At 44.5% G+C, this 22,007-nt stretch overlaps 1 protein-coding gene across 5 annotated transcripts in view; it reads right to left on the minus strand.

Moving 5' to 3' along the window:
- Window positions 1–22,007, minus strand: part of Camk2g (calcium/calmodulin dependent protein kinase II gamma) — a 59,611-nt gene that overhangs the window by 15,054 nt on the left and 22,550 nt on the right. For all 5 annotated transcript variants that reach the window (XM_026390259.2, XM_026390256.2, XM_026390258.2 and 2 more), the window contains 8 exons: window positions 18,487–18,559; window positions 18,228–18,330; window positions 17,716–17,799; window positions 17,187–17,281; window positions 16,416–16,538; window positions 12,502–12,585; window positions 12,215–12,257; window positions 7,697–7,740 (listed from right to left, as the gene is read on the minus strand). In XM_026390259.2, the coding sequence (XP_026246044.1) occupies window positions 7,697–7,740; window positions 12,215–12,257; window positions 12,502–12,585; window positions 16,416–16,538; window positions 17,187–17,281; window positions 17,716–17,799; window positions 18,228–18,330; window positions 18,487–18,559 (649 nt within the window). The remainder of the gene's footprint in view (window positions 1–7,696; window positions 7,741–12,214; window positions 12,258–12,501; window positions 12,586–16,415; window positions 16,539–17,186; window positions 17,282–17,715; window positions 17,800–18,227; window positions 18,331–18,486; window positions 18,560–22,007) is intronic.

A 22,007-nucleotide genomic window follows, 5' to 3' on the forward strand; every position in this document is an offset into this window, starting at 1 on the left:
GTTTGACTTTTGTGCATTAATTTAGTGACATCCAACAAACACTGAGGGCTGTTCTGGGCACAGTAAATGTGTCTGATAAATTGTTTCTGTCCCCAAGGGGGCTAATGTTTTACTTTGAAAAACATTTTTGGGCATGTATTATAATAAAAAAGGGGGACTACAAATATTTAAAACAATAGTCCATAATTTAGAATTTGAGCTAAATAAAAACAAATAATCTAAATGTAATCAGGCTTCTTTTGTACTAGCCCTCTGAATATGCTCAAATGTAAAATGAGATGTTACTTCCAAAATTATCTGTCAAAAAAAGAACCGTCTTACATTTATATCTACCTACCTACAAACCTACCACCCATCTTTCTTCCTACCTATTTCCCGATATCCTTTACCCAAACAAGAGTGTTAATGCTTTGAAGGAATAGGCTTTTCCCCTGGTGAGAGCAGCATCCAGGATTCTAATTTGCAATGAATCACAAAAATAATAAGTCTGCTGGGTGCTCATTCACCAGGCCCAGTCCTTGGTTCTGGTGATTTTCAGGGACTTGTTGTCAAAGGCCATTGCAGTTGCCTTTTCCTGGACCTTGCTTTAAAGCAGAAAATCTCTCATCCTCGTGCTAAATATATTCCCAGGCTTCTCCTAGCTGGCTCCCTTCTTCCTCAACTGTCCTGCAGAAGCACCCGAGATAACTCTTTTCCCACTCCAAGACTGATTTCCAGGCTAGTGCACATCTTTCAGCTTCTCTCCCCCATCTTCTCAGGGTTTTGCCCCTCAGCCATTCACACCTGGACTCTTCCACCAGCATACTGTAGCATTATTTAAAGGCCAGATCACTTTTAAAGAACCATGTCTCACATTTATTTAAAAGTTATATGCATATAGTTTTATATGCAGCTGTATATAGACATATGCATATATATGTACATAGACATAAAAATCCCACACTGGAAAAGAGTTCAAGCTTCCTTTTCATATTTGATTTAAATGAATGAATATTCAAATAGCACTTAAGGAAATAACTATACCCTCTTCTTTTTTGCTTTCTTCTTTTTTTTTTTTTTTTTGTTGTTGGAGGGTACTGGGAGTTGAACCCATGGCTTCTTAATACTCTAGCACTTAGCTACATCTCCAGTCTTTTTAAAAAATTTTGAGATAAGGTCTTAGTAAATTGCTCAGACTTACAAAATTCTCTCAGAACTTGAGAACTTCCTGCCTTATCCTCCTAAGTAGCTGAGATTATAGGCATATGCCACTGCTCCCTACTCTTCTCTTTTAATTTAAAGCTTAGATGGCCATTGTGGTCTGGGACTAGCAGAATGCCAAGTTATTCTTAACTTGAGGCTTCTCAGGATCAGAGCCTTTGTGATCCATTCAGTCCTGTCCTCAGAAGAGCCTCTCACTTTCCACATACCCCGAGTCATTGGTATTCACCTTCAAAGAGACCAAACTCAAGAGCACAAGATAGACTAGCTGCTCCAACCAGAGCTAGTTTTTTTTTTATTTTTATTTTTTGGTTATCAATGGACCTTTATTTTATTTATATTTGGTGTTGAGAATCAAACCCAGTGCCTCACACATGCTAGGCACAAGCTCTACCATTGAGCCACACCCCCAGCCTCAGAGCTAGTTATTTTGAGCATCTTGCTCAAAGTAAGCTTCTGAACAGTGAGAAGGAAACCTTCCTACAGGCATTTAGCAGAAGAAATGAGGGAGGAAGTTGGGAAGGGAAGATGGGACATAGAAGAATTATCCATGATGCAGAAAGCTCAGGATCTTCTGAACAACTTATAGGTCTCCCCTGTAAACAGGTCATCATGTCCTCTTTCAAGAGAGCCCTCAAAGGTCCAACTCTGCACACCTAGCTTCATGTTCCCTTTCCTTTACTCAGAACTCTCATGCAACCACACCATTCATTAATTGATGTACACATGTTCCTGAGTTTAAAAGAACTGCCGTCACATTATCAATAATTTGGAAAACAGAAGAGAGGCAAAACCATCCTAACTTCTAGTGCCCTTCTAGTCTTTTCCTTTCACAATTTAAAATTATAATTTATAAGCTACACAAAAGTTTATGCCTTGCTTTAAAGATAAAAAGTATTGATTTAAAGAGAATTTGGACTTATTGGTTGTAACAGTCATGTACAGTCTAGGTGAAAACTGAAAATACAAAAAAATGTATTTTTAAAAAGTTGCCAAATTTGGGGCTGGAGCTGTAGCTCAGTGGTAGAGTGCTTGCCTAGCACATGTAGGGCACTGGATTCCATCCTCAGCAGCACCACACAAAAATAAATAAAAGTATTAAAAAGTTCCCAAACTTGCATCATCCAGTGAAGTTATGGTTTATATATATATACTTCGATGGGTTTCCCTTCCCTCTTCCTTTTACTCCCTTTACCCCCTTTCTTTTTTCTGTAGTGCTTGAGATTGAACCCAGGGCCTTGGCCATACTAGGCAACTGTTCTATAACTGGGCTCCATCCCCAGCCCTTTTTATTTTGAGACAGAGTCTCTAAGTTGTCCACAAGGACCTCAACCTCATGATCCTCCTTCCTCAGCATCCCAAGCAACTGGGATTATACAGGTTCTTTCAGGTTTTTTTTTTTTTTTTCCTTTTTTCCTTGTACACATAACATACAAAATCAGCATCTACAAACATTTTTTAAAGAAAATTTAGCCAATAGTCTTTTTTTTTTTCTTCAGTGGTACTGGGAATTGAACCCAGGAGGCCCCACCAGTGAGCTATATCCCTAGACCTTTTTATTTTGAGACGGTCTCAATAAGTTGCCCAAATTATCCTTGAACCTGCCATCCTCCTGCCTCAGTCTCCCAAATCGCTGAGATTATAGGTGTATGTCTTCACACCTGGCTCCTATGTGCCTCTTTATATTCCATCTTTTTTACTTAATGCAAAATATTTTCCTGCTATATTTTTCACTTCATATAAAGCATTTCTGCTACTGTATGCTCATGAAAACAAATAACTTTAAAACAGTCTATTAAATGGAAGTCCCATAATTACTTAGTCATTTCCTTATTGGTTTTGAAATTGTCTTCAATCTTTTCAGTTATAAAAAAAAATGTCATGTTGAACATCTTTCTGCTTTCAACTTTTTCCTATTCTAAATTATTCTGAAAATAAGATAATTAGGAAAGAAATTCCCAGAAGTAGAATTATAAAGTAAAAAAGGTAGAAACACTTGTAGCGCTTTTGACCACAGGCTGTATTAAAAAGGACCACTGTGGTTTTCATTACTGTCACCAACTTAAGAGTCAAAAAATAGCACCTTGTTTCAATTTCCATTTCTTTGATGCTAGTGAAGCTAAAAGTTTTTCCACATTTGTTATCCAGGTCTACTTTCTCAACTTCAGATGGTCCATTCATCTTCTTTGATCATCTTTCTGCTGGGTTTTAGCAGAAATTCTTATTTGTTGAAGAAACTATTTAATAAAAAGACATCCCATACTGCTGTGGGTATTTTCCCAGCCCATCTATTTTCAACTTTTAATTTTGGAAATTGCCTTCCTAAATATCTATTTGGTCCTGAAAACTTTTTTTCTCAAAAGTGCGTTGCACTTGTCAGGACCTGAACACACAACAGGGCTAGGTTCCCCACACAAGTTTTCATTTAAAGCAATTTATCTAATGTTTCTGGATGCCCAGGTTCCTCCTCAGTGTTCCTATGGGATCTGACACTGCTGTACACTTTCTGTTCTCCCAATTCTTTGTTCTTTCTTTCTTTCTTTCTTTCTTTCTTTTTTTGTGTGTGGGGGGAGACAGGGATTGAACTCGGCCACTGAGCCACATCCCCAGCCCTATTTTGTATTTTATTAGAGACAGGGTCTCACCTCGAGTTTGCTGAGGCTGGCTTTGAACTCGAGATCCTTCTGCCTCCGCCTCCCAAGCTGCTGGGATTACGGGCGTGAGCCACTGCACCCAGCTGTTCTTTCCCTTGTTGAAACCCCTTATTCCAGTCCATTATTAACAGATAACCCCCCAATTTTATCAGACTTCTAAACTTTTGTGTGCTTTAGATTCATCTGGGAGAAGTAAAGTATTAAAATTCACTGGTTGATTCTGCCTCCTACTCAAGGCCTCTGGGAATCTGAATTTCAGACTACACTCTGTAATCTGTGTATATGTACGTGTGTGTGTGTGTGTGTGTGTGTGTATAATATATAATGTGCATATTTTTAGTTGTTGATATACCTTCATTTCTTATTTATTTATGTGGTGCTGAGGATCAAACCAAGTGTCTCACACATGCTAGGCAAGCGCTTTGCCACTGAGCCACAACCCAAGCCCCTGGAATCTGTGTATTTTTAATTAGTTCTTTAATCTTACATGGCTGCATCTGATGTTTATTTTGGGGACTAGCATTCTAGATAGTTCTGCTAGAAACTTCTCTCTCCCTCTGGTACTAGAAACTAAATCCGGGGGTGCCAAACCACTGAGCCACATCCCCAGACCTTTTAAATTTTTATTTTGAGACAGGGTCTTGCTAAATTGCTGAGGTTGGCCTCAAATTTGTAATCCCCATGCCTCAACCTCCCAAATTGCTGGGATTATAGGTGTGTGCCACCATACCCGGCTAGAAACCTATCTCAAAATGGCTCCTTTATCCATCCTCTCCCCTCCAGCTCAGCAGTCTCTGCTGTATTTTATGTCCTGTTTTTGGCATTCACTTGTCCCTTTAGCCAAGCAGAAGCTACTGAAGTTCCCATAATCATCAGCAGTTTCAAACTGTAACTTCACATGTGCTGTTCCCTCTGCCGGAAATATCCTTCCTCCTCCACAACCTGGCAAACCCCAACTGTTGGTCCTTCAAACTCGGTTCCTGGCCATCTCCTTCAGGAAAATTTCCTGATCTGGCTTGATGCTGTCTCCTTACTCCCCCAGTGCCTGTACTGTGCACATCATCTTCAGGCACCTTATCAGACTGTACCAGAACTGGTGGCTGCCCCATCTTTCTCCCACTGCAAACACCTAAAAGGGTACATCTACCTTTGGTAGATGTTGCTGCCTTCCAGCTCTTGGAGCACACAGCAGGCATCTAATGAACAGTGGCTGAGGGCTAGGGCTGGGGCTGAGCGGTAGAGTGCTCATCTTGCATGTGTGAAGTCCTGAGTTCAATCCTTAGTACCACATAAATAAAATAAAGGTATTGTGTCCACCTACAACTAAAAAAAGATTTTTAAAAATCCTTAAAAAAAAAAACAGTGGCTGAGGGGGTGCATTTGTGAGATGCCCCCCAATTCAATGTTGGATTCTTCCTTGGGCTGTATCAGGGACTTTAAAAAGATATGTCCATCCACATACTCCACTTTTCCTTCAATCCCAACATGGCCAAAATAGAACTCTTCCTCTTTAGATGACCATTTTCTTCACATCTACTCGCATTTCTAGCAGAGGTACCAACATTCCAGGCTGGAAACCTTGATATTATCTGATGATCTTTTTAATCCCTCATATCTAATGTGAGCTTCCACTGACACACCTTTGATCAGAGTTGGTATTCCCTGACTCAAGGGCGTAAGTGGACCACAGATACAGGCAACCTCATTCTGAATAGAATTTTGACTATTATCCCTTGCTATTTCTAATCAACTTTCCTTTTCAATGCTATTGCCAGATTACAATAAATCCTAATTGACACCACTGAGTCTAGCTCTTCCCCTCTTCCATTTATCCATATGCCCTCAGCTAAGTCTTCCTCTGTCTTTCTTTGTACTGGGGATTGAACCCAGGGCCATGTGCACACTAAACACACGCTCTACCATGGAGTTACACCCTCAGCCCTTCAAATATTTCTCAGAATTCCTACCACAGCTTTTCCTACTTGTGGCGTATGATATTGTCTAAGGTCTAATATACAAACTTCCAATTATTCTACTCAATCAGACTGATCCAGCTGTATTTGGTAGGGGCTGGAGGGCTTGCTGTGCTCTCCAACTGAGTTATGCCCCCAGCCCCAGCTGTATATGTATATTTTTAATTTTTATTTGTTCTTTTTAGTTATATATGATAATATAATGTACTTTGACATATTATACATACATGGAATATAACTTCCCATTCTTGTGGTTGTACATGATGTGGAGTTACACTGTTTACATATTCATAAATGAACATAGGAAAGTTATGTCTAATTTACTCTACTGTCTCCCAGCTGTATTTCTGAGATCTCTCTTCCATACACCCTGTGTTCCAGTTAGGTGAAGAACATGCGTGAAAACTCATAAAATTCATATTCTTATTTTTAGGTTACAGAAGCAATACCATCTCATTTTAAATACATTTAAGTGTACAAAGTAAAAGCTGAAAGGTGTTTCTCTCTGCCCTGCTATCACCTCTGACTCCATACCCTAGAGGCAATTGCTGCACTGCTTTCAATCTTCCTGTATGTTAGGCTTCCTACAATAAGCTTTTTCCCATGAGCTTTTTGGCCTGAACCACCCCATGGAGGGTCCAGTAATAGTGTTTAGCTGGATCCAGCTATGTCCACTTTCCTCTCCCTAAGGCAATGTAAAAGCTACATTGTACCTCCTGTATGTGCCTCTCAGAATGTGTGCAGAGCAAGACATCTGATAGTTATGTACTAAATACTTTGTAAAGATGGATTGATTTTAGTTTCTTCCCCAAACAGAAATTTCCAAAATCTTTCTCCAAGTAAATCTATCCACTTTTCCAAACTTGAATCTATCCATCTAGCTTGAGTTCAAAACTGGGGGACTGCCTGGCCATCCCAGTTCCATGTCGGCAGGTATGCAAGGAGCCCAAGCTCCCCTCTTATGAGCAGAAGGACACAGAAAGCAGGCATGCAGAGAATAAAGGAAAAAGGAAGGGATTGGCAGAAGGGAATGGAGACAAAAGATCCTGGAAAAAGGCCCAATTTAAATTTTTGTTGGAGATTTGAAGGTTTGGATAATTTTATAGGTTGATATTCTCTGTGATGTCAGTTGGAAGGCTTTAAGACAGTATGAACTCCTATCCAAAGTTCCAGTCCCAGGACCCTTTCTTCCTCCTAAGCATCCTCATGCACCTTGGGCCCTGAGGTTGCCCCGCCTCTCTTCACTTCAGCTGAACAGCTATTCACAACAAGGGCTTCCTGTTGGGGCCTGCAGGCACCTGGTCCTTCTTCTCGGACAGGTCCCATAGAAGCCTAACCTCAAGAAAGTTTAAGATACTTTCACTCAGTGGTATTTAACCGGGGTTCTGGAAGTATTTTGCAGAAAAGGACAAAGACCAAAGAATAGTGTCTTCAGGTTTCTAGTCCTGTACCCTGCCTGAATCACCCAAGCAAACTTTGCTTTCATTTGATTAAAAAGGGTTATGGAAAAAAATGGAGGGGGTGGGGGGTGTTTAATTAGATGTCCTAAAATACCTCAGAGTGTCAAGCCCTCAAGATGAAGCACATGTGTGGAAGTCAGGCTTAGGGTCAGCTCTAGGAAACTATAATTTGGACTGCTTCCCCTGAGACCTTCCCACCCAGCTAGATCAGGAGAGACACCTTTCCATTCTTCCCTCCCAGGCCAGTGGAACCTGCTCTTCTTAGCATAGAGGCTTCCAATTTAAAGCAGAATAGCAAGAGTAGATGGTTTTCAGGAAAAGGAGAAGCAAGGTGCCTAGACTTCTCAAGAATAACTACCAGGGGGAGAGGCCAGTCTCTGGTCAGAAGGCTGGAGAGATAGATACCCACCTTGACACCTCCATCCGACTTCTTGTTCAATAGGCTTTTGGCAGCTGTGAAAACAAAGAGGAAAGTCACATCTTCTGCATCTTACCCTCGTCCCAACCTGAAGTCTGGCAGCTGGATCTGCAAGAGACCGCTATATTTGACAAGGGGGCCAGGAGTCTCCTGAAAGAGACCCTTCCTAGTAGTCCCTCTGCAGGAAGGGCATCTTGAGTGGTGTCAGGGCCTTCAGGATGACACCCCAGGATCTCCTCTGCTGTGGAAGCTGGCTCAGCAGAAACAGACACCCTGTGCTTAGGAGAAATCATGTTCAGTACTGGAGCAGCCCGGGAGCACTGGGAGCTCTGCCTTTGAGAGCTTCCACCCAGGCCTAGAAACAAAGTGCCAGGGTGAAAGGGTGAGGGCTCCATTCTTAGATGCCATGGAGGTTCTCCAGATAGCCACACTGGAAGGATGCAAGACATCTCCGGACTGTTCTCAAGAAACAGAGTGTCACAGTTCACAAAGGAGACTAGATGTGAGGACAGACAGACACAGACACAGAAACCAGGACCACCTACAGGAGGATTTTGCCAGGGGGTTGAAGCCTTCACTGGGCAGGACCTCACCAGGTTTACTGGGTCCTAGCTGCCATCTTTTCCCCAAACTCTCTGGACTCATGAGCAGGAAGGGCTAAGCAGAATAACGAGTTATCAGATTCTAGCCAGGCGTGGCAGAATGCTCAAGGCTGACCAGCTTCACACCAGAAGGCTGGTGACGGGCTGAAAATGGAATCAGCCCAACTGTCTGATCCACCTGGACTGCCTGGGTTTAAATCTTGGTTCCAGCTGCTAGCTCTGTGACCTTGTGTGAGTAAGCCTCTCTCAGCCACAATTTCTTTAAAAATGGGATAAATAAAACAGGCCTAGGTCACCAGGCACTGATGGGGGTCCAAAAGGACCATGCCTGAAAAGCATTTAGCACAGTGTCTTGCACATGATTTAAGTACCCTACTAACCATTGTTATCACTATTGCTGCTATCCTTCTGCTCTTTAGGTGGCCATTCCTACCTAAGCTGTGTCCCATATTTCTCCAGTGAGAACAAGGGTCCTTCCATCACAAGATTCTGGCTCCAAAAGAAGGGCATTTGGTCTGATCTCCAATCATGCTGCATTTGAAAATTATTTTTTTAAAAAATATATTTACTAGTAAGGGCTTTGTTTACATTAGCCAGTTCTCAATTCTGGTTGCCCACTAGAATTACTCAGGGAGTTTTAAAAAATGCTCATGCCTAGTCCATCCACTAGGGATTCTAATTTTGTTTATCTGGGGTGGGGTCCTGCCACCAGGATTCTTTAGGAGCTCCCAGGTAATTGGTTGTTCTGTACAGGTAAGGTTGACAGCCTTTGACATACTGTTCTTAAGCATCACCACGTTATCTGTCATCCTCATTAGAGAGATGAGAAAACTAAGGCTGGGAGAACTGATGTGACTTGCTCAGAGTATAGCAAGGCTAGAATTCAAACCCAGAGATGGCTGACTGAGGTTTTTGCACTCCACAGCCTTTCAGACCTGGAGGCCTGCAAACACCAGACTTCATAATTTTGAGGGGCAAGGCTTCCTCTGTGGGCTCTTTAACAGTAGTGCAGAAGCCTAGTTCCAGCACTGGGCAGCCCTGCAGGTCAGGCCCTTGGGCTGCCTGGAGGGAAGGCTCCTATTTCCCAGCTCCACATCCCCAGGCTATTGCCTCCTGAGAGTTGGCAAGCGCCCAGCATGCATGGCTGGTTAGGGGGCTCTGTAACAACAATGCGCTCGCAGATGCCAAGTTAGGTGGTCCTTCTGGCATGCCCATCTCAGCCCGCAAGCATGGAACTCGCCTCCCTGGTGCGTGGGCCTGGCATGCTGGCCCTCCTGGTGGGGTGGCAGGGAGCCGAGGCAGGCGGTCAGGGAGGACTCATGCCACGTACCTTGCCCGGCCAGGCTGGCGGCGCTCGCGGCAGGCGAGGCGGGGGCGGAGCTCTGCCTGCCAACTGAGGGGATACAATCTCTCAGTGCACAGAGCTACCGCAAAGCCACGGGGGCCAGTCAGCAGCGAGCATGCCCCAGCATGAGGCACGGGCACCACTGGCTGCCCACACACAGCAGGGCCCAGCGGCATGGCCAAGCCAGCCGAGCTGGGGGAGCGGAGGCGCCAGGGGCAGGCCGATGAGGCAGGTGCAGCCAGTCCTGCAGCAGTCCAGGAGCCTGAGAGGACCAGGCTGGGACAAGGTGAAGGGAACACCATACAGCTACTTTGTGGAAATGTACTTAGTGCTTGTTCCATGACCAACTCAGGTGAGGGTTCATAGGTAAAAGCCTGCCTTGGTGAGAGGAAGGTGCCCTTTCTGAGGTGATCCAGCCCTTGCTTAAGGCTGTGAGGATACCAAGCTTCACCTTCAGACCTTCCCTCCCTAGGACATAAATGAGCTCTGTAGCTAAGAGCCTGGAGCATAGAGCAGCCCTTTCCCCTCAACACACTCGGAATGGTAGAAAGGCTGGCACTTACATGGCCTCTGGACAGCTATGTTTACAGATGGGCCCAGCTCTATGACCCCTAACTTCTCAGAGACAAAGGGCTCTCCCTCTTAAGGGAAGTAGCCAAGAGAAGCAGCTTTACTCAGCCTGTGCTTCACAGTGTCTTGAGGTAAAGATGCCTAAGAAATAAGTCCCCAGAAAGACAACGAAGGCCTCTGAAGAAATATACTCTGGAAGTTATGATTTCACCATTCACCAGGCTATTAAAGTCCAGGGTTAAGATGTGGCCCCACTATTTGGGGTCTACTTGGGAAATAGCCTAGTTTGTGCCTAAGGAATCACAGGTGCCTTTCCTCCTTGACCCACCTATAGACAGCTCTTTCTGCAGAAATTTCCAGAGAAGAGGCCATCTTAGAAGCCTAAAGAATTTTTTTTAAAAAAATTTTTTTGCATCTTCTTTGATCCAGGGCAGTGAGCTCAAAGGCCAGATGAGGTCTGGGCAATAAGAATGGAAGGCTCTTTAGGGATGAACTAAAGTACTATGTCCTAACAGAGAGACTGACTTCTTGAAACCAGGACACCAATTTCCTGAAATGCTGGTTGTGGGTGGGTGATGTGGAGACCAAAGGCCACAAGACAGGAAATGCTACTGATGGGCCAGGCTAAAAGAGTAGCAGTAGCCTGTCTTCGCATTTAACTCAAGAGAAGAGAAGACAGGTAGACATCAAGGGTCAGCATAAAAATGCCCCTAAGCATCCTCTAGAAAAGCTCTTAACCCCCGAAAGTAGAAGCCGCAAGCAGTTGGAGGAAAGAAGCACAGTGTGGGGCCACAACTCCATCTTTGTGGCAGATGGACAACCCATTGCTCCCAGTGCCCTGTATAAGTGGTGAAAGCCCAGGATGGGGCATGACTGGGGCTCACTATCCATCCCTGATATCCCAGAGCCTGTGACTCTTGGGCTGGAACTGGTGAAGCCCTAGGCTCTCTTACCTGCAGCCTCCTCCAAGCTAAAGCCCATGGGTTACCTGGAACCAGCACAGTGGAACCCATCAGGACTCCAGCTCAAAGAAGCAACCCCTGCCCAAAGTGGCTGCCCACCCTGTCTGTGGTTGGTGCTCCCACACAAGCCTCTCTCCATGGCGGTGCAGGAGGAAAGCAAGGGAGGTAGTCTTGTTAGGAGGATGAGAAGGGCTCTTGAACCAAAACAGCGAGGCTGGGGTTAGAGGGAAGGAAGACCAGGGCTACAGCAAGCTGGGGACAGACTTCTTTGTCTTCATTTAAGCCTTAATATTAATCTTTTTCTCAAAGAAAACCCACCGTGCTCCCAACTGAGGGCAAACAATACTGGGGGTAGGGTTGAAAGCAGGGGGCAAAGGGGAGTGGAGTGTCTTGCATCTTAGAAATAATGTCAAGTGTGACTTACAAATTACTGATCCCAACTCTCTTGATTCCTTATGTAAATCTAAGTTCCTTTCCTTCCACTGGCTGGTCTCTAGTTCTTCATTTTTACAGCTAGTATCAGAGAAAATATTTTAAGCCTGAGTCACCTTAAAAGGTCTAAACATCTGGAATAATTTCTATTAGTCGTCTCTACTTGGACACAAGGAAGAAAGAGATCACCCTAGTGATCAGTTGGTGGCAATTGAGAACATTCATAATATTTCAGCTTGATTTTGTTTTTCCCTTCCAGCGCATCCTTCAATACCTTAGATTGGCTATAACCCTAAAGTGCTGAGAATCTTCAGGGAATTCAATAAAAATGTATAGGGAGAAAGTACATAGGATTCTGGACAGGCTACTCCTTGGGAGGTTCTAAGGAACAAATTCATAAATTTGAGCCCAAGTGAAGGTTCCTCCCCTCACACCAAGAATTTCAGTAAGAGGACTCAGCAGCAGAACCCTCAGAACAGGATCCCTGTTAATCCTGCTCAAGGAATCACCTGAGACAGCCACACTGCCTGGGCTGGCTGTGCTCTATGCCTGACCCTCTCACCTCGGCAGAATTAAAGAGTTCAGCTGGGAAACATACCTGAGAAGTTCCTGGAGACAAGCATGGTCGTGAGGATGGCACCCTAGGAAAAGAGGAGAGTCCTATGAGTTCAACCAGACTCTATAAATGGATAGCCTGGCCTCAGGCAAAGCAGCTCATGGCTAGAGCCTGGAGTCACAGGATTCTGGCATCCTCAACATAGCTTAGCTACAACTTGCATAGCTTAGCTTCAACTAGGAGCAGAGCTGCCTTGTCTAATGGGGCAAGACCTGCATTGTTAACAAGCTTGATTTCAGGAGGCCAGTGGCACAGAAACCAAGACTTACCTTCAGTTTTCTCCGGGCATTGAATTTGCGCAAACACTCCACAGTCTCTTGGCGGTGCATCATGGAGGCTACCGTGGATCGTTGCTAGAAACCAAACAGAAAGGCCTATGAGTCCCCCATTCCAGACCCTCTCTCTGCCCTTCACTTTAGTCCTGGCACCAATGGCTATGCCAGGACAGAGCTGTGTACTCAGCCACCCCACATTTGCTCTGAAGATCAAATGAAGTCACAGACATGAAAACACAAAATAAAGGCACAAGCCCAAACTCAAGGTTATGTAAGGACAATCTAAACATGAAAGCACACGGATAACGGATGCTATATGAGTGTGCAGAGAGAACATTCTAATCTTCCTTGGGCAAAGGAAGCTGCAAATGGAAAAGATTATCCTATGTGTGGTGAGCCTGGCAGTTATTCCTTCAGCAACTGCTTACTGAGCACCTGCTGTGGTTCAGGTTCTGAGCAGTGAGAGCACAGGGAGGTCCCTGCTTTCTACAACATTCATTCCTTCAAAGAGCCCCTCTCAACATACCCCACAAGGTCCTGAATGAACCTGGAGTCTCAGAAGCTAAGGATGTATACCTTGAAGGATCAATTCTTTTCATCATTTTGGATGAAAACTTTGATATATTTATTAGTTACTTCCTTGTCTCCTTAAACAGAATCCAGACATGGCCTCCACTTCCTTGGGATCATTGATAGAAGAACCAATTATTTTGAAATGTCATAATATAGTGATGTCCTCAGGGGCTATAGAGATATATAGGACTATGAAAGGTAGAGCCCACAAAAATGATCCTCAGGACATAGTACTACCCTGTTTTGTTTTGTTTTTGGTACCAGGGATTGAACCCAGATGCACTTAATCCCTGAGTCACATCCCTAACCCTTTTTGAGACAGGAGCTCCCTAAGTTGTTTAGGGTCTTGCTAAGTTGCTAATGGATGGCTTTGATTTTGCACTCCTCCTGCCTCCTGAGTTGCTATTATAGGCACACACCACCAAGCGGGCTACTTCCCCAATTTTCCATTTAAAGTTGCTCAGCATTACTTTTGCTGTTGTTGTCTTGCCAAACTATTAGAAAAACGAATGCTAGGACCTGCAGCTTGGTGCCCATAACCACATAATCCTTGCCCTCACCCCTGGCCAACTCTTTCCTGCGCCTGAAACAACTCTCCCCATCTTCTCCACCTTCCCCAAGTCTCTCATTCCACCTCATCTTCCTCAGCATAAACTTCTCCACAATGAGAAATGAGGTCACCATGCACATACTGCTTCTGTTTCAGCCCCCATCCACCAGCTGATTTCTACCCACCCACAACCCAACCTAAGTCTCAGAACATCATTCTTCACACCAGGGTAGACCTCCCGAACAGAGCTCAGAAATCCCTCTCTAAACCTTTGCTTCCTCAATTAGATATATTGTCGACTCATTCCTCTGGACTAGATTCTTCTTGGTAATCTATACATTATATTCAAACTTCTCCTTAAACAAAGTCCTTAAAACATGGATGGGACTGAAGGACATTATATTAAGTGAAATAATCCAGACCCAGACAGGGACCACATGCTCTCTCTCACATGTTGAAGTTAAAAGGAAAAAAAAAAAAAAGGTTTGGGTCTGAGTGTGGAACAGTGAAACTGCAGATGTGGCGGGGATTAAAGGGAAGCTGGATTGAAGAGCATATGCTGTATGCACATATTGAATTATCACAATGACCCCTACTAAAATGTATAATTAATAAATACTCTTTAGTCAAAAAACAAATGAAAAAAAAAAAAAGAAACCCAAACCTCTCTGACGTATCCTCCTCCTCTAAAGAGTATCATTTCTTTCCTCCTTCATGCCTCACTTCCTATGCACCTCCTCAGTCCTACTTCCTCTTCACGCCCCAAAACAGGCTTCTATCTCACTCTACTGTCTTTGTGAAATGATGAAAGAATAGCCTCTCCATGGTCAGAGCCCATGCATTCTCTTTGATCTGTGTCAGGGACTCTCTTGCAATACTACCAATGCTCCCTTACTGAGACTCCTTCTTTTTTTAGCTTCTACATCTTTTGCTTCTGATTCTTTTCTGACTACAGAAATTCTCATTCTCAGTCCCTTTTGCTGACTCCTCTAATTCTCCCTGTTCTTAAATGCTGATGTTTAGTGTCCATCTCTTCTTTTACTGAAGAATACAAACTCAAGAATTTGATCAGCATAGAAACAATCCCATCTTCTACAGCCTCAACATCACCTATACAAAAGACTATGACTCTTTTCTTTCTTTCTTTCTTTTTTTTTTTAGTGCTAGGGATCAAACCTAGGGCGTCACACATGCTAGGTAAGTGCTCTACCACTGAACTGCATCCCCAGACCATATAGGTATATTTTTTAACTGTCCACGGGGTACCTCAGCTAAAGTCTCTTGACACCACACTCAATGTGTACAAAACTAAATCATCATCTTTTCTCACAAACTGGCTCTTCCTCTGAGTTTCTTCCATATGGATGAAAGATACAATTCTCTGCTCAATGGCAAAACATGGCAGTTCCCACAGATCCCTCTCTCCTTCATTCCCCAATTCAATTGGGCACTAAATCTTTTAGATTCTATGTCCCAAATATCTCCTGAATTTTTCCACTCCTCAACTACCCACTCCCCCATTTCTATCCTCAGAGGAGACCTCATCTGTTGCTTAGACAGTTACGACAGCTTCCTAAGCTCCCCTGACTCCAGCCTCTTTCTTCATTAATTCCATTTTCTACAGAGCTTCCAAAATGATCTTTCTTAAATGTAAATTTCACACTCTCTTTAAACCCTTAAATGGATCGCTATGCATTCAGAATAAAACCCTAACTCCTTAGGCCGAAACTTGGATGTCAGGGAATCTTTAGGGCCTCTTTGTCTTGGATTCCTATAGTCATGGCCTCATTCACAACCAAACTACTTAACAATCCTTGAACTTGATTTCCCATGGCCTCTTACTCTGGCTCCTGCTAACCTCTGTCTACAGGGTAATATCTTGGGGAACTCTTAGTTATCTGCCAAGAGCCAGAACAGAGGTCACCTCCTCCATGCAGCCTTTGTTGACCCCACTGCCCACCAGGGACAGCAAGAACTCCTGCACTCCTTTAGATTTTTTTGCATACTTCACACTGTAGTATGGTTGCCTGTTTGACTGCCTGTCTCTCCAGATCTTTGGAGCATGAAAAATGCCTCATTCACCTTCGTACCCTCTAGCATCTGCACCAAAGAGGCATTCGGTAAACACATGAACGAAGGGACAAATAAATAAATGCATCATGGCTGTCAAGATGATAACTATGCCAGAAAACAAAGTATGTCAATCCACATCAACAGCCTGGGGAGCCTCCCAGCTCAGGAGCTTCAGGACTGAACTTCATGATGCTCTTTTTAATAGCTCAGAGACCTCTTTTGTTTATTCATTGGGTCTTGGTCACAGTTGTTAAGAGTTGTATGAGTGTTGAGACCTGAGTATGCCCTGGACTTGGGGATTCACTTTCTGCCAGCTGTTTTCTATCATCAACTACCTAGAGTTTGCAAGAGTCAACCTAAACCCTCATTTAAGACTAGAACTGGGTTGGGATATAGCTCAGTTGGTAGAGTGCTTGCCTTGCATGGACAAGGCCCTGGGTTCAATCCCCAGCACTGCCAAAAAAATAAAAATTAAAAAAAGAGAGCCATTAATACAACTTCACAACCAGGGCAGAGGCGAGTAAAGGCCTGTTAGCCCCTTCTGCCTCCTAGAGATCCCCTGGTGATATTTATTAACCTTGGGCCCCACTCAGTCTCCTGCCCCACCTACTGGGTCCTCACTCAGGAACCAGAATGATTCTCTGCTGATAAAAAGGAATATAAACATAAGTGGTCACCACTGATCTCCAAGTCCACAGCTGAAAACACTTACACAGACCCATGGGTGCTTCAGAGCCTGGTCAGCCGTGATGCGTTTTGCTGGGTTTATGGTCAGCATCTGGTTGATCAAGTTCTTGGCTTCAGGAGTCACTGTGTCCCATTCTGGTGATGGGAACTAAGGAGCAGGAACAGGGGGAGGTGGGATATGAAATTTGTAAGCCTCACACCCTAAAACGAAGGCTATATCTTCATTCCAACTCCTATAATTGGGATATTCTATGGTACCCAAAGTTGCCTCAGAGAGAGTTGGAGAAGCCCTGGAAATATCCTAGAACCTGTGTCAACTTAAAAGACTAGGAAAGGAAAATAGAACAATGATGGTTAGAATGCCAGAATATCAGATCACAGTAGGAAGCAGACTCCAACAAACATTTTCTGGTTCAACTCCATCTCTCTACTTGGGGGAAGAGACTCAATGATGTGTCTAAGGTACCACTGCAGTGGAAAGAGCCTCTAGACTTCTCGTCCCTGTGTGATGCAGCTTCTCTGTTCTTTGCAAAAAAAAAAAAAAAAAAAAGATCAAAGGGCTTCAGTGGGTTCCTTAATTTTATAGCTACCAAAAAGGATGTTAAAAAAAAAAAAAAAGTTGCTCCCTGGACATAGGGTGGCAAGAACTAAGTCCTGTTTGCCCATCCTTGGATCTTTAAAGTCCCTTATGTCATGTGACACACTAAACAAGCCCCCTTCCTTGGACAGAGCCCAAGGGGCAGGACATGTGCCCTGCTTGATGTTCTTGCTTGATTCTTAGAAAAACAGTCCTTACATCGTACGCTCCAGCCTTGATCTGCTGATACAGCTTGTGCTGATCCTCATCCCAGAAGGGAGGGTAGCCCACCAGAAGGATATACAGGATGACCCCTATGAGATAGAACACACAGGTCACTGGGTTCAGTCACCTATTACCCTGAGGAACCATGAAAGGCCATGCAGGGCTCAGAGCCAGACAGAATGACAAGGGCCAGACCAGAGTTAGAGGTGGATGCCAGCCGATAACGCTGTGTCACTAGCCCCTCCTGCTGTGTCTCTCACGTCAGAGATTTCTTTAAGCACAACCTATCCTCTAAGGCGGGGACAATTCCCTCTCTAAGAAGGATGCAACATAATACAGGAAGTTACTTGGGGAGGAGGGTGTGATGGGAACAGCCCTCCCAAGGGGATGAGAGCAAACACCATGATTTCACATACACCAGGCACTTGTGGGACCCGCAAGGAATAGCGATCCTTCTTTCTCGCCATCACCGGAAGCCGAGGGCCCTTAACACGGAAAAGCTGAGGGCGTGGAATGGGCTTACCGCAGGCCCAGATATCCACAGGTTTTCCATAGGGATCTTTCCTCAAGACCTCAGGGGACAAGTAACCTGGGGTGCCCGCAAAACCTGCAGCAGAAGAGAGAGTAGAGGCACACTGAACCCATTTTCTCTCTCAATAAATCCATATCAGCAATTTCTCCCAAAGCCCTTTTCATCCTGCTGCTTTTGCTACATAAGCTTTCAGCACACAGGCTGCGAGAGATGAGAGGCTGGGCTTCTCATAGTGCTTGGAATCTAAATCCGAGGGCAAGTCCGTGTGCCTACCAGGAACTCCAATGTCTCCCCAGAGGCAGCAAGAACACAGTGCTGACAACAGCTAGACTTACTGAGTCATGAAGGGCCAGGAGGGATTTCTGCACCCTCCCACCCTTCTCCACTCTCCAAGGAGGCCAGGACCATTAAAGGTCTGGTTTCTAGTTCTGAAAGAGGAAGGCAAATCAGAAAGAGGAGGAAGGGTGGGGACTGCATAACTGAGAAGACAGTGTCACCCTTACCAAACCAAGCCTGCTGCTCTCCTTGCACTTCGATGGCGAGGCCAAAATCAGCCAGCTTGACGGCAGCACCCTTGCATTTACTTGCCAGCAGCAAGTTCTCAGGCTACAGAAGGAACAGCGAGAACCTTGTGAGGCACCCCACCGCCCCCCCCCAGAGCCCAAAGGGAGCCTTCTTTGGGTCCACACAGTACCACTATCTAGCACCAGGTGGCGCCAACATGTCACAAGCAAGAGGCAAAGGAGCGGAGCCTGGTAATACCTTCAGGTCCCGATGGACAATGTCATGCTGGTGGATGTGGTTAACACTCTCCAGAATCTGATGTATACAGTGGCTGAAAAAGCAGGAGGAAAAAATGTCACTACAGGGTTAAACCATCTCATCCAAGACCACATGCTATGGACTAAAAGCATGAAACAACAGGTCACAGGTTCATAGAGAATCACTGAATGATGAGTTAGTTCAACCTATTTTGTTTTCATTTCATTTCTTTAATGTTTTGTTTTATCTTTAATTGACAAATAATATGCATCTACTTGTGGGGGACATGTGTTGCTTTTATACATGTTTACAACGTGGGATGAGTATATTATGCTAATAACATTTCCATTATCTCAAATATTTACCATTGCTTAGTGGAGAGAACATATAAAATCCTCTCTTAGCTACTTTGAAACTTACATTATTACCAACTACAGTCACCACGATGTGCAACAGATCAGAACCTACTGCTATCTAAAGCTCTGTATCTGCTGACCAACATCTTTCCTTTACCCAACCACCTACACTCCAATCCTTGGTAATCACCACTCTACTTTTACTTCTGAGATCATTCTTTTTTAGATTCCACATATAAATAAGGTCATGTAGTATTTGTCTTTCTGTGCCTGGCTTATTTCATGTCCTCCATGTTGTAAATAACAAAATTTCATATATGTTTTTTTTTAAGACTGAATAGCATTCTGCTATTCTCTCTCTCTCTCTCACACACACACACACACACACACTTTTAGTATCCATTCACTTGTTGGCACACACTTAGGTTGTCTCCACATCTTAGTTATTGTGAATAATGCTGCTGTGAACATGGGAGGGCAGACATCTCTCCAAGATACTAATTTCAATTCCTTTGGGTATTTACCCAGTAGTGGGATTGCTGGATCATATGGTAATTCTATTTTTAGTTTTCTGAGGAACATCTATACTGTTTTCCAAAAAAAGCCTGTACTAATTTGCAATACCAACAGGGTTCCCTTTCCTCCACATCCTCAACAACACTTATTTTACAGAAAAGGAAACTGAAATTCAGGTAGATTAAGTGGTCTGTCCAGGGTCACTCACTAAATGGGAGGAGAAAGACTAGAATAGAGATTCACCATGGATTCTTCTGTCTATAAAGGCCTAACATAACCAACATGTTTTTAAGAGATCAGGAGACATCCCAGGCTCCTGAGAAAGGTGAGACCATCCAACCCCTACCTTTTTTTCTATTTCCCTATATAGTAACTTTATTCTTAGAGAAGAAACTTGTGCTGGCAACTTAAGCAGGAAGAGTGCAACTGAGTTCCCTAAGTTGTTTTGGGATGACTGTACTCCTTCATTTATTTAAACATTCACTAAGTGCTTCCAAGGCCTTCTGCTTTGTACTACACAGGACATAACGATGAACAAGACCCATAGCTTCCCTGAAGCTGATCATCTGGTAGAGGAGCTAAAACAAACACAGATTTCTTTGAGAAACAATATATTTGAGCAGATTTTTAAACGGGGCACCAAGGAGCATTTCTGAGGAATGTGCATAGAAAAGACAAACTAAGATCCAGAATTACATGCAGCTGCTGATTTTTGTGTCTGCATGTGTGTGGTACTGCGGATTGAACTCAGGGCCTGTGCTTGCTAGAAGTGCGTGACCATTGAGATATATCCCCAGATCTTTTAAAATTTATTTTGAGAAGGGTCCAAGTTGCCCAGGCTGGCTCTGAACTTGTGACCCTCCGGCTTTGGCCTCCTGAGTAGTTAGGATTACAGGTATACAACACCATAACCAGCTTAAGCTGCTGATTCTTAAAGGAGGCTGTCCACTTTACAACCCTCCTGCCAGCCTTGTGGTCAAACTTCTGGCAGGAAACATGAGCAGACTATAGCAGTGGTTTTCTTTTATTTTTTTTTGTACCAAGAATTGAATCCAGGGGTGCTTAGCCACTGAGACACATCCCCAACACTTTTTAGTTTTTATTTTGAGACAGGGTCTCTTTAAGTTGCCTAAGGCCTTGCTAAGTTGCTGAGGCTGGCTTTGAACTCACATTTCTCCTGCTTCAACCTCCAGAGCTGCTGGGATTGCAGGGTGTGTATCACCATACCCAGCTAGCCGTGGTTTTTAAATGGGGGTGAGTTTATCTGGAGACATTTCTGGTTGTCACAACCTAGGGAGGGGGAAGGCTGTTACTGACATCTACTAGCATGGGATGCTTCTAAGTGTCTACCATGCACAGGAGAGGCTCTCACAACAAAAATTTACCCAGCCTAAAAAAGGTCAGTGGTGCTGAGGAAAAACCCAGCTTAGAGAACAGATGCCCAGTCATCATGCACCACCAGGTGTACTGGGCAGGGCTGCAGAATGTCCAAGTGTGCTAAGCTAGGTAGCTGAACTTCTGATTCCTTTCTCTAAAATCTGAGGTGCTGGGGGTCCTGCAAGAGCCAAGGGGTCTTACCAGGCCGCTAGAGGCTAAGGCTGGGGCTGCCCTAGCACAGCCCAAGAGTGGGCTAAAGAAACTTTAAGACTGAACTATAGAGGCAAGTCTCCACAGAAATGTATTATTAGAACAGAGTCGGGCTAGCAGGGAGAGCCTTCTGGCCAAAAATGGCAAAAGTGCAAAGTGTCCCAGCAGAGCCAGGCCAAGCCCACTGGTGCAGCCCCCCCTCCCCGCAGTTCCCTGAGCTATCACGCCTCCTCCCGCCCACAGCCTGGTCCTCCCCTGCTGGCACTGGAATTCATCTCCCCACTTGAGAATTTTTCCTGAGGTTGAAGCATCTGAAGTTGATCAGCAAACATTGGCCGCTGGAGGTTGAGAAATCTGTGAGGAAGCTGCACTCCCCCACTTTCCAGAAGCAGCCCGAGCTGCCACATAAGCTAGAGAAGCTGCAGGCAGGATGATCAAAACCAGGTTGTAAGGACATCACCCTCAAAAAGAAACGGGGCTGGGGGAAGAGCCGAGGCGGGAAAGACAGGCCAAACAAGTGCCTGAGAGCTGTGTGGGGGTGGAATTCTGCTGTGTCACATGTAGGAGCCATCAGGGCTTCTGTGGAAGGCTGGAGGCTGAGGCATGGGACTGTGGAACAGCACTCCAGCTAAAAGAATCCCATGTTGAACCTGGTCTTGGCAGTCAAGGGACAAAGTGACAGGGCTAAAAGCTCCTGAGATGGCTCCCATAGTCCATACACCTTTGGGAAAAACCATATCTTTTATGTTTCTAATCACCCCAGACTTCCACTCAGTGGCTTATACATAGTAGGATTTGTCAAAAGAAAGAAGAGGGATTGAGAGGGCCCTCATGTGTACTTGCCAGTGTGAGGTAATAGAAAGAAAAGGCATTTCTGGGGTAATGGGGTAAAGGAGACTCAAGAGGCTTTGCCAAAATTGATCTGGGGTGCTGAATTCTGAGCTTCCGATATTGCCCCTAGAATGCAGCCCTCGTCCAGCTCTGTAGAATCACTGTCCAGATAAGAGTTCCTCTGATCTTCCCCAAAGGCTTTTCAATTAGGCACAATGCCAGCCCCCTAAG

Source organism: Urocitellus parryii, chromosome 5 (genome assembly GCF_045843805.1).
Source record: "Urocitellus parryii isolate mUroPar1 chromosome 5, mUroPar1.hap1, whole genome shotgun sequence".
NCBI classification, from domain to species: Eukaryota; Metazoa; Chordata; class Mammalia; order Rodentia; family Sciuridae; genus Urocitellus; species Urocitellus parryii.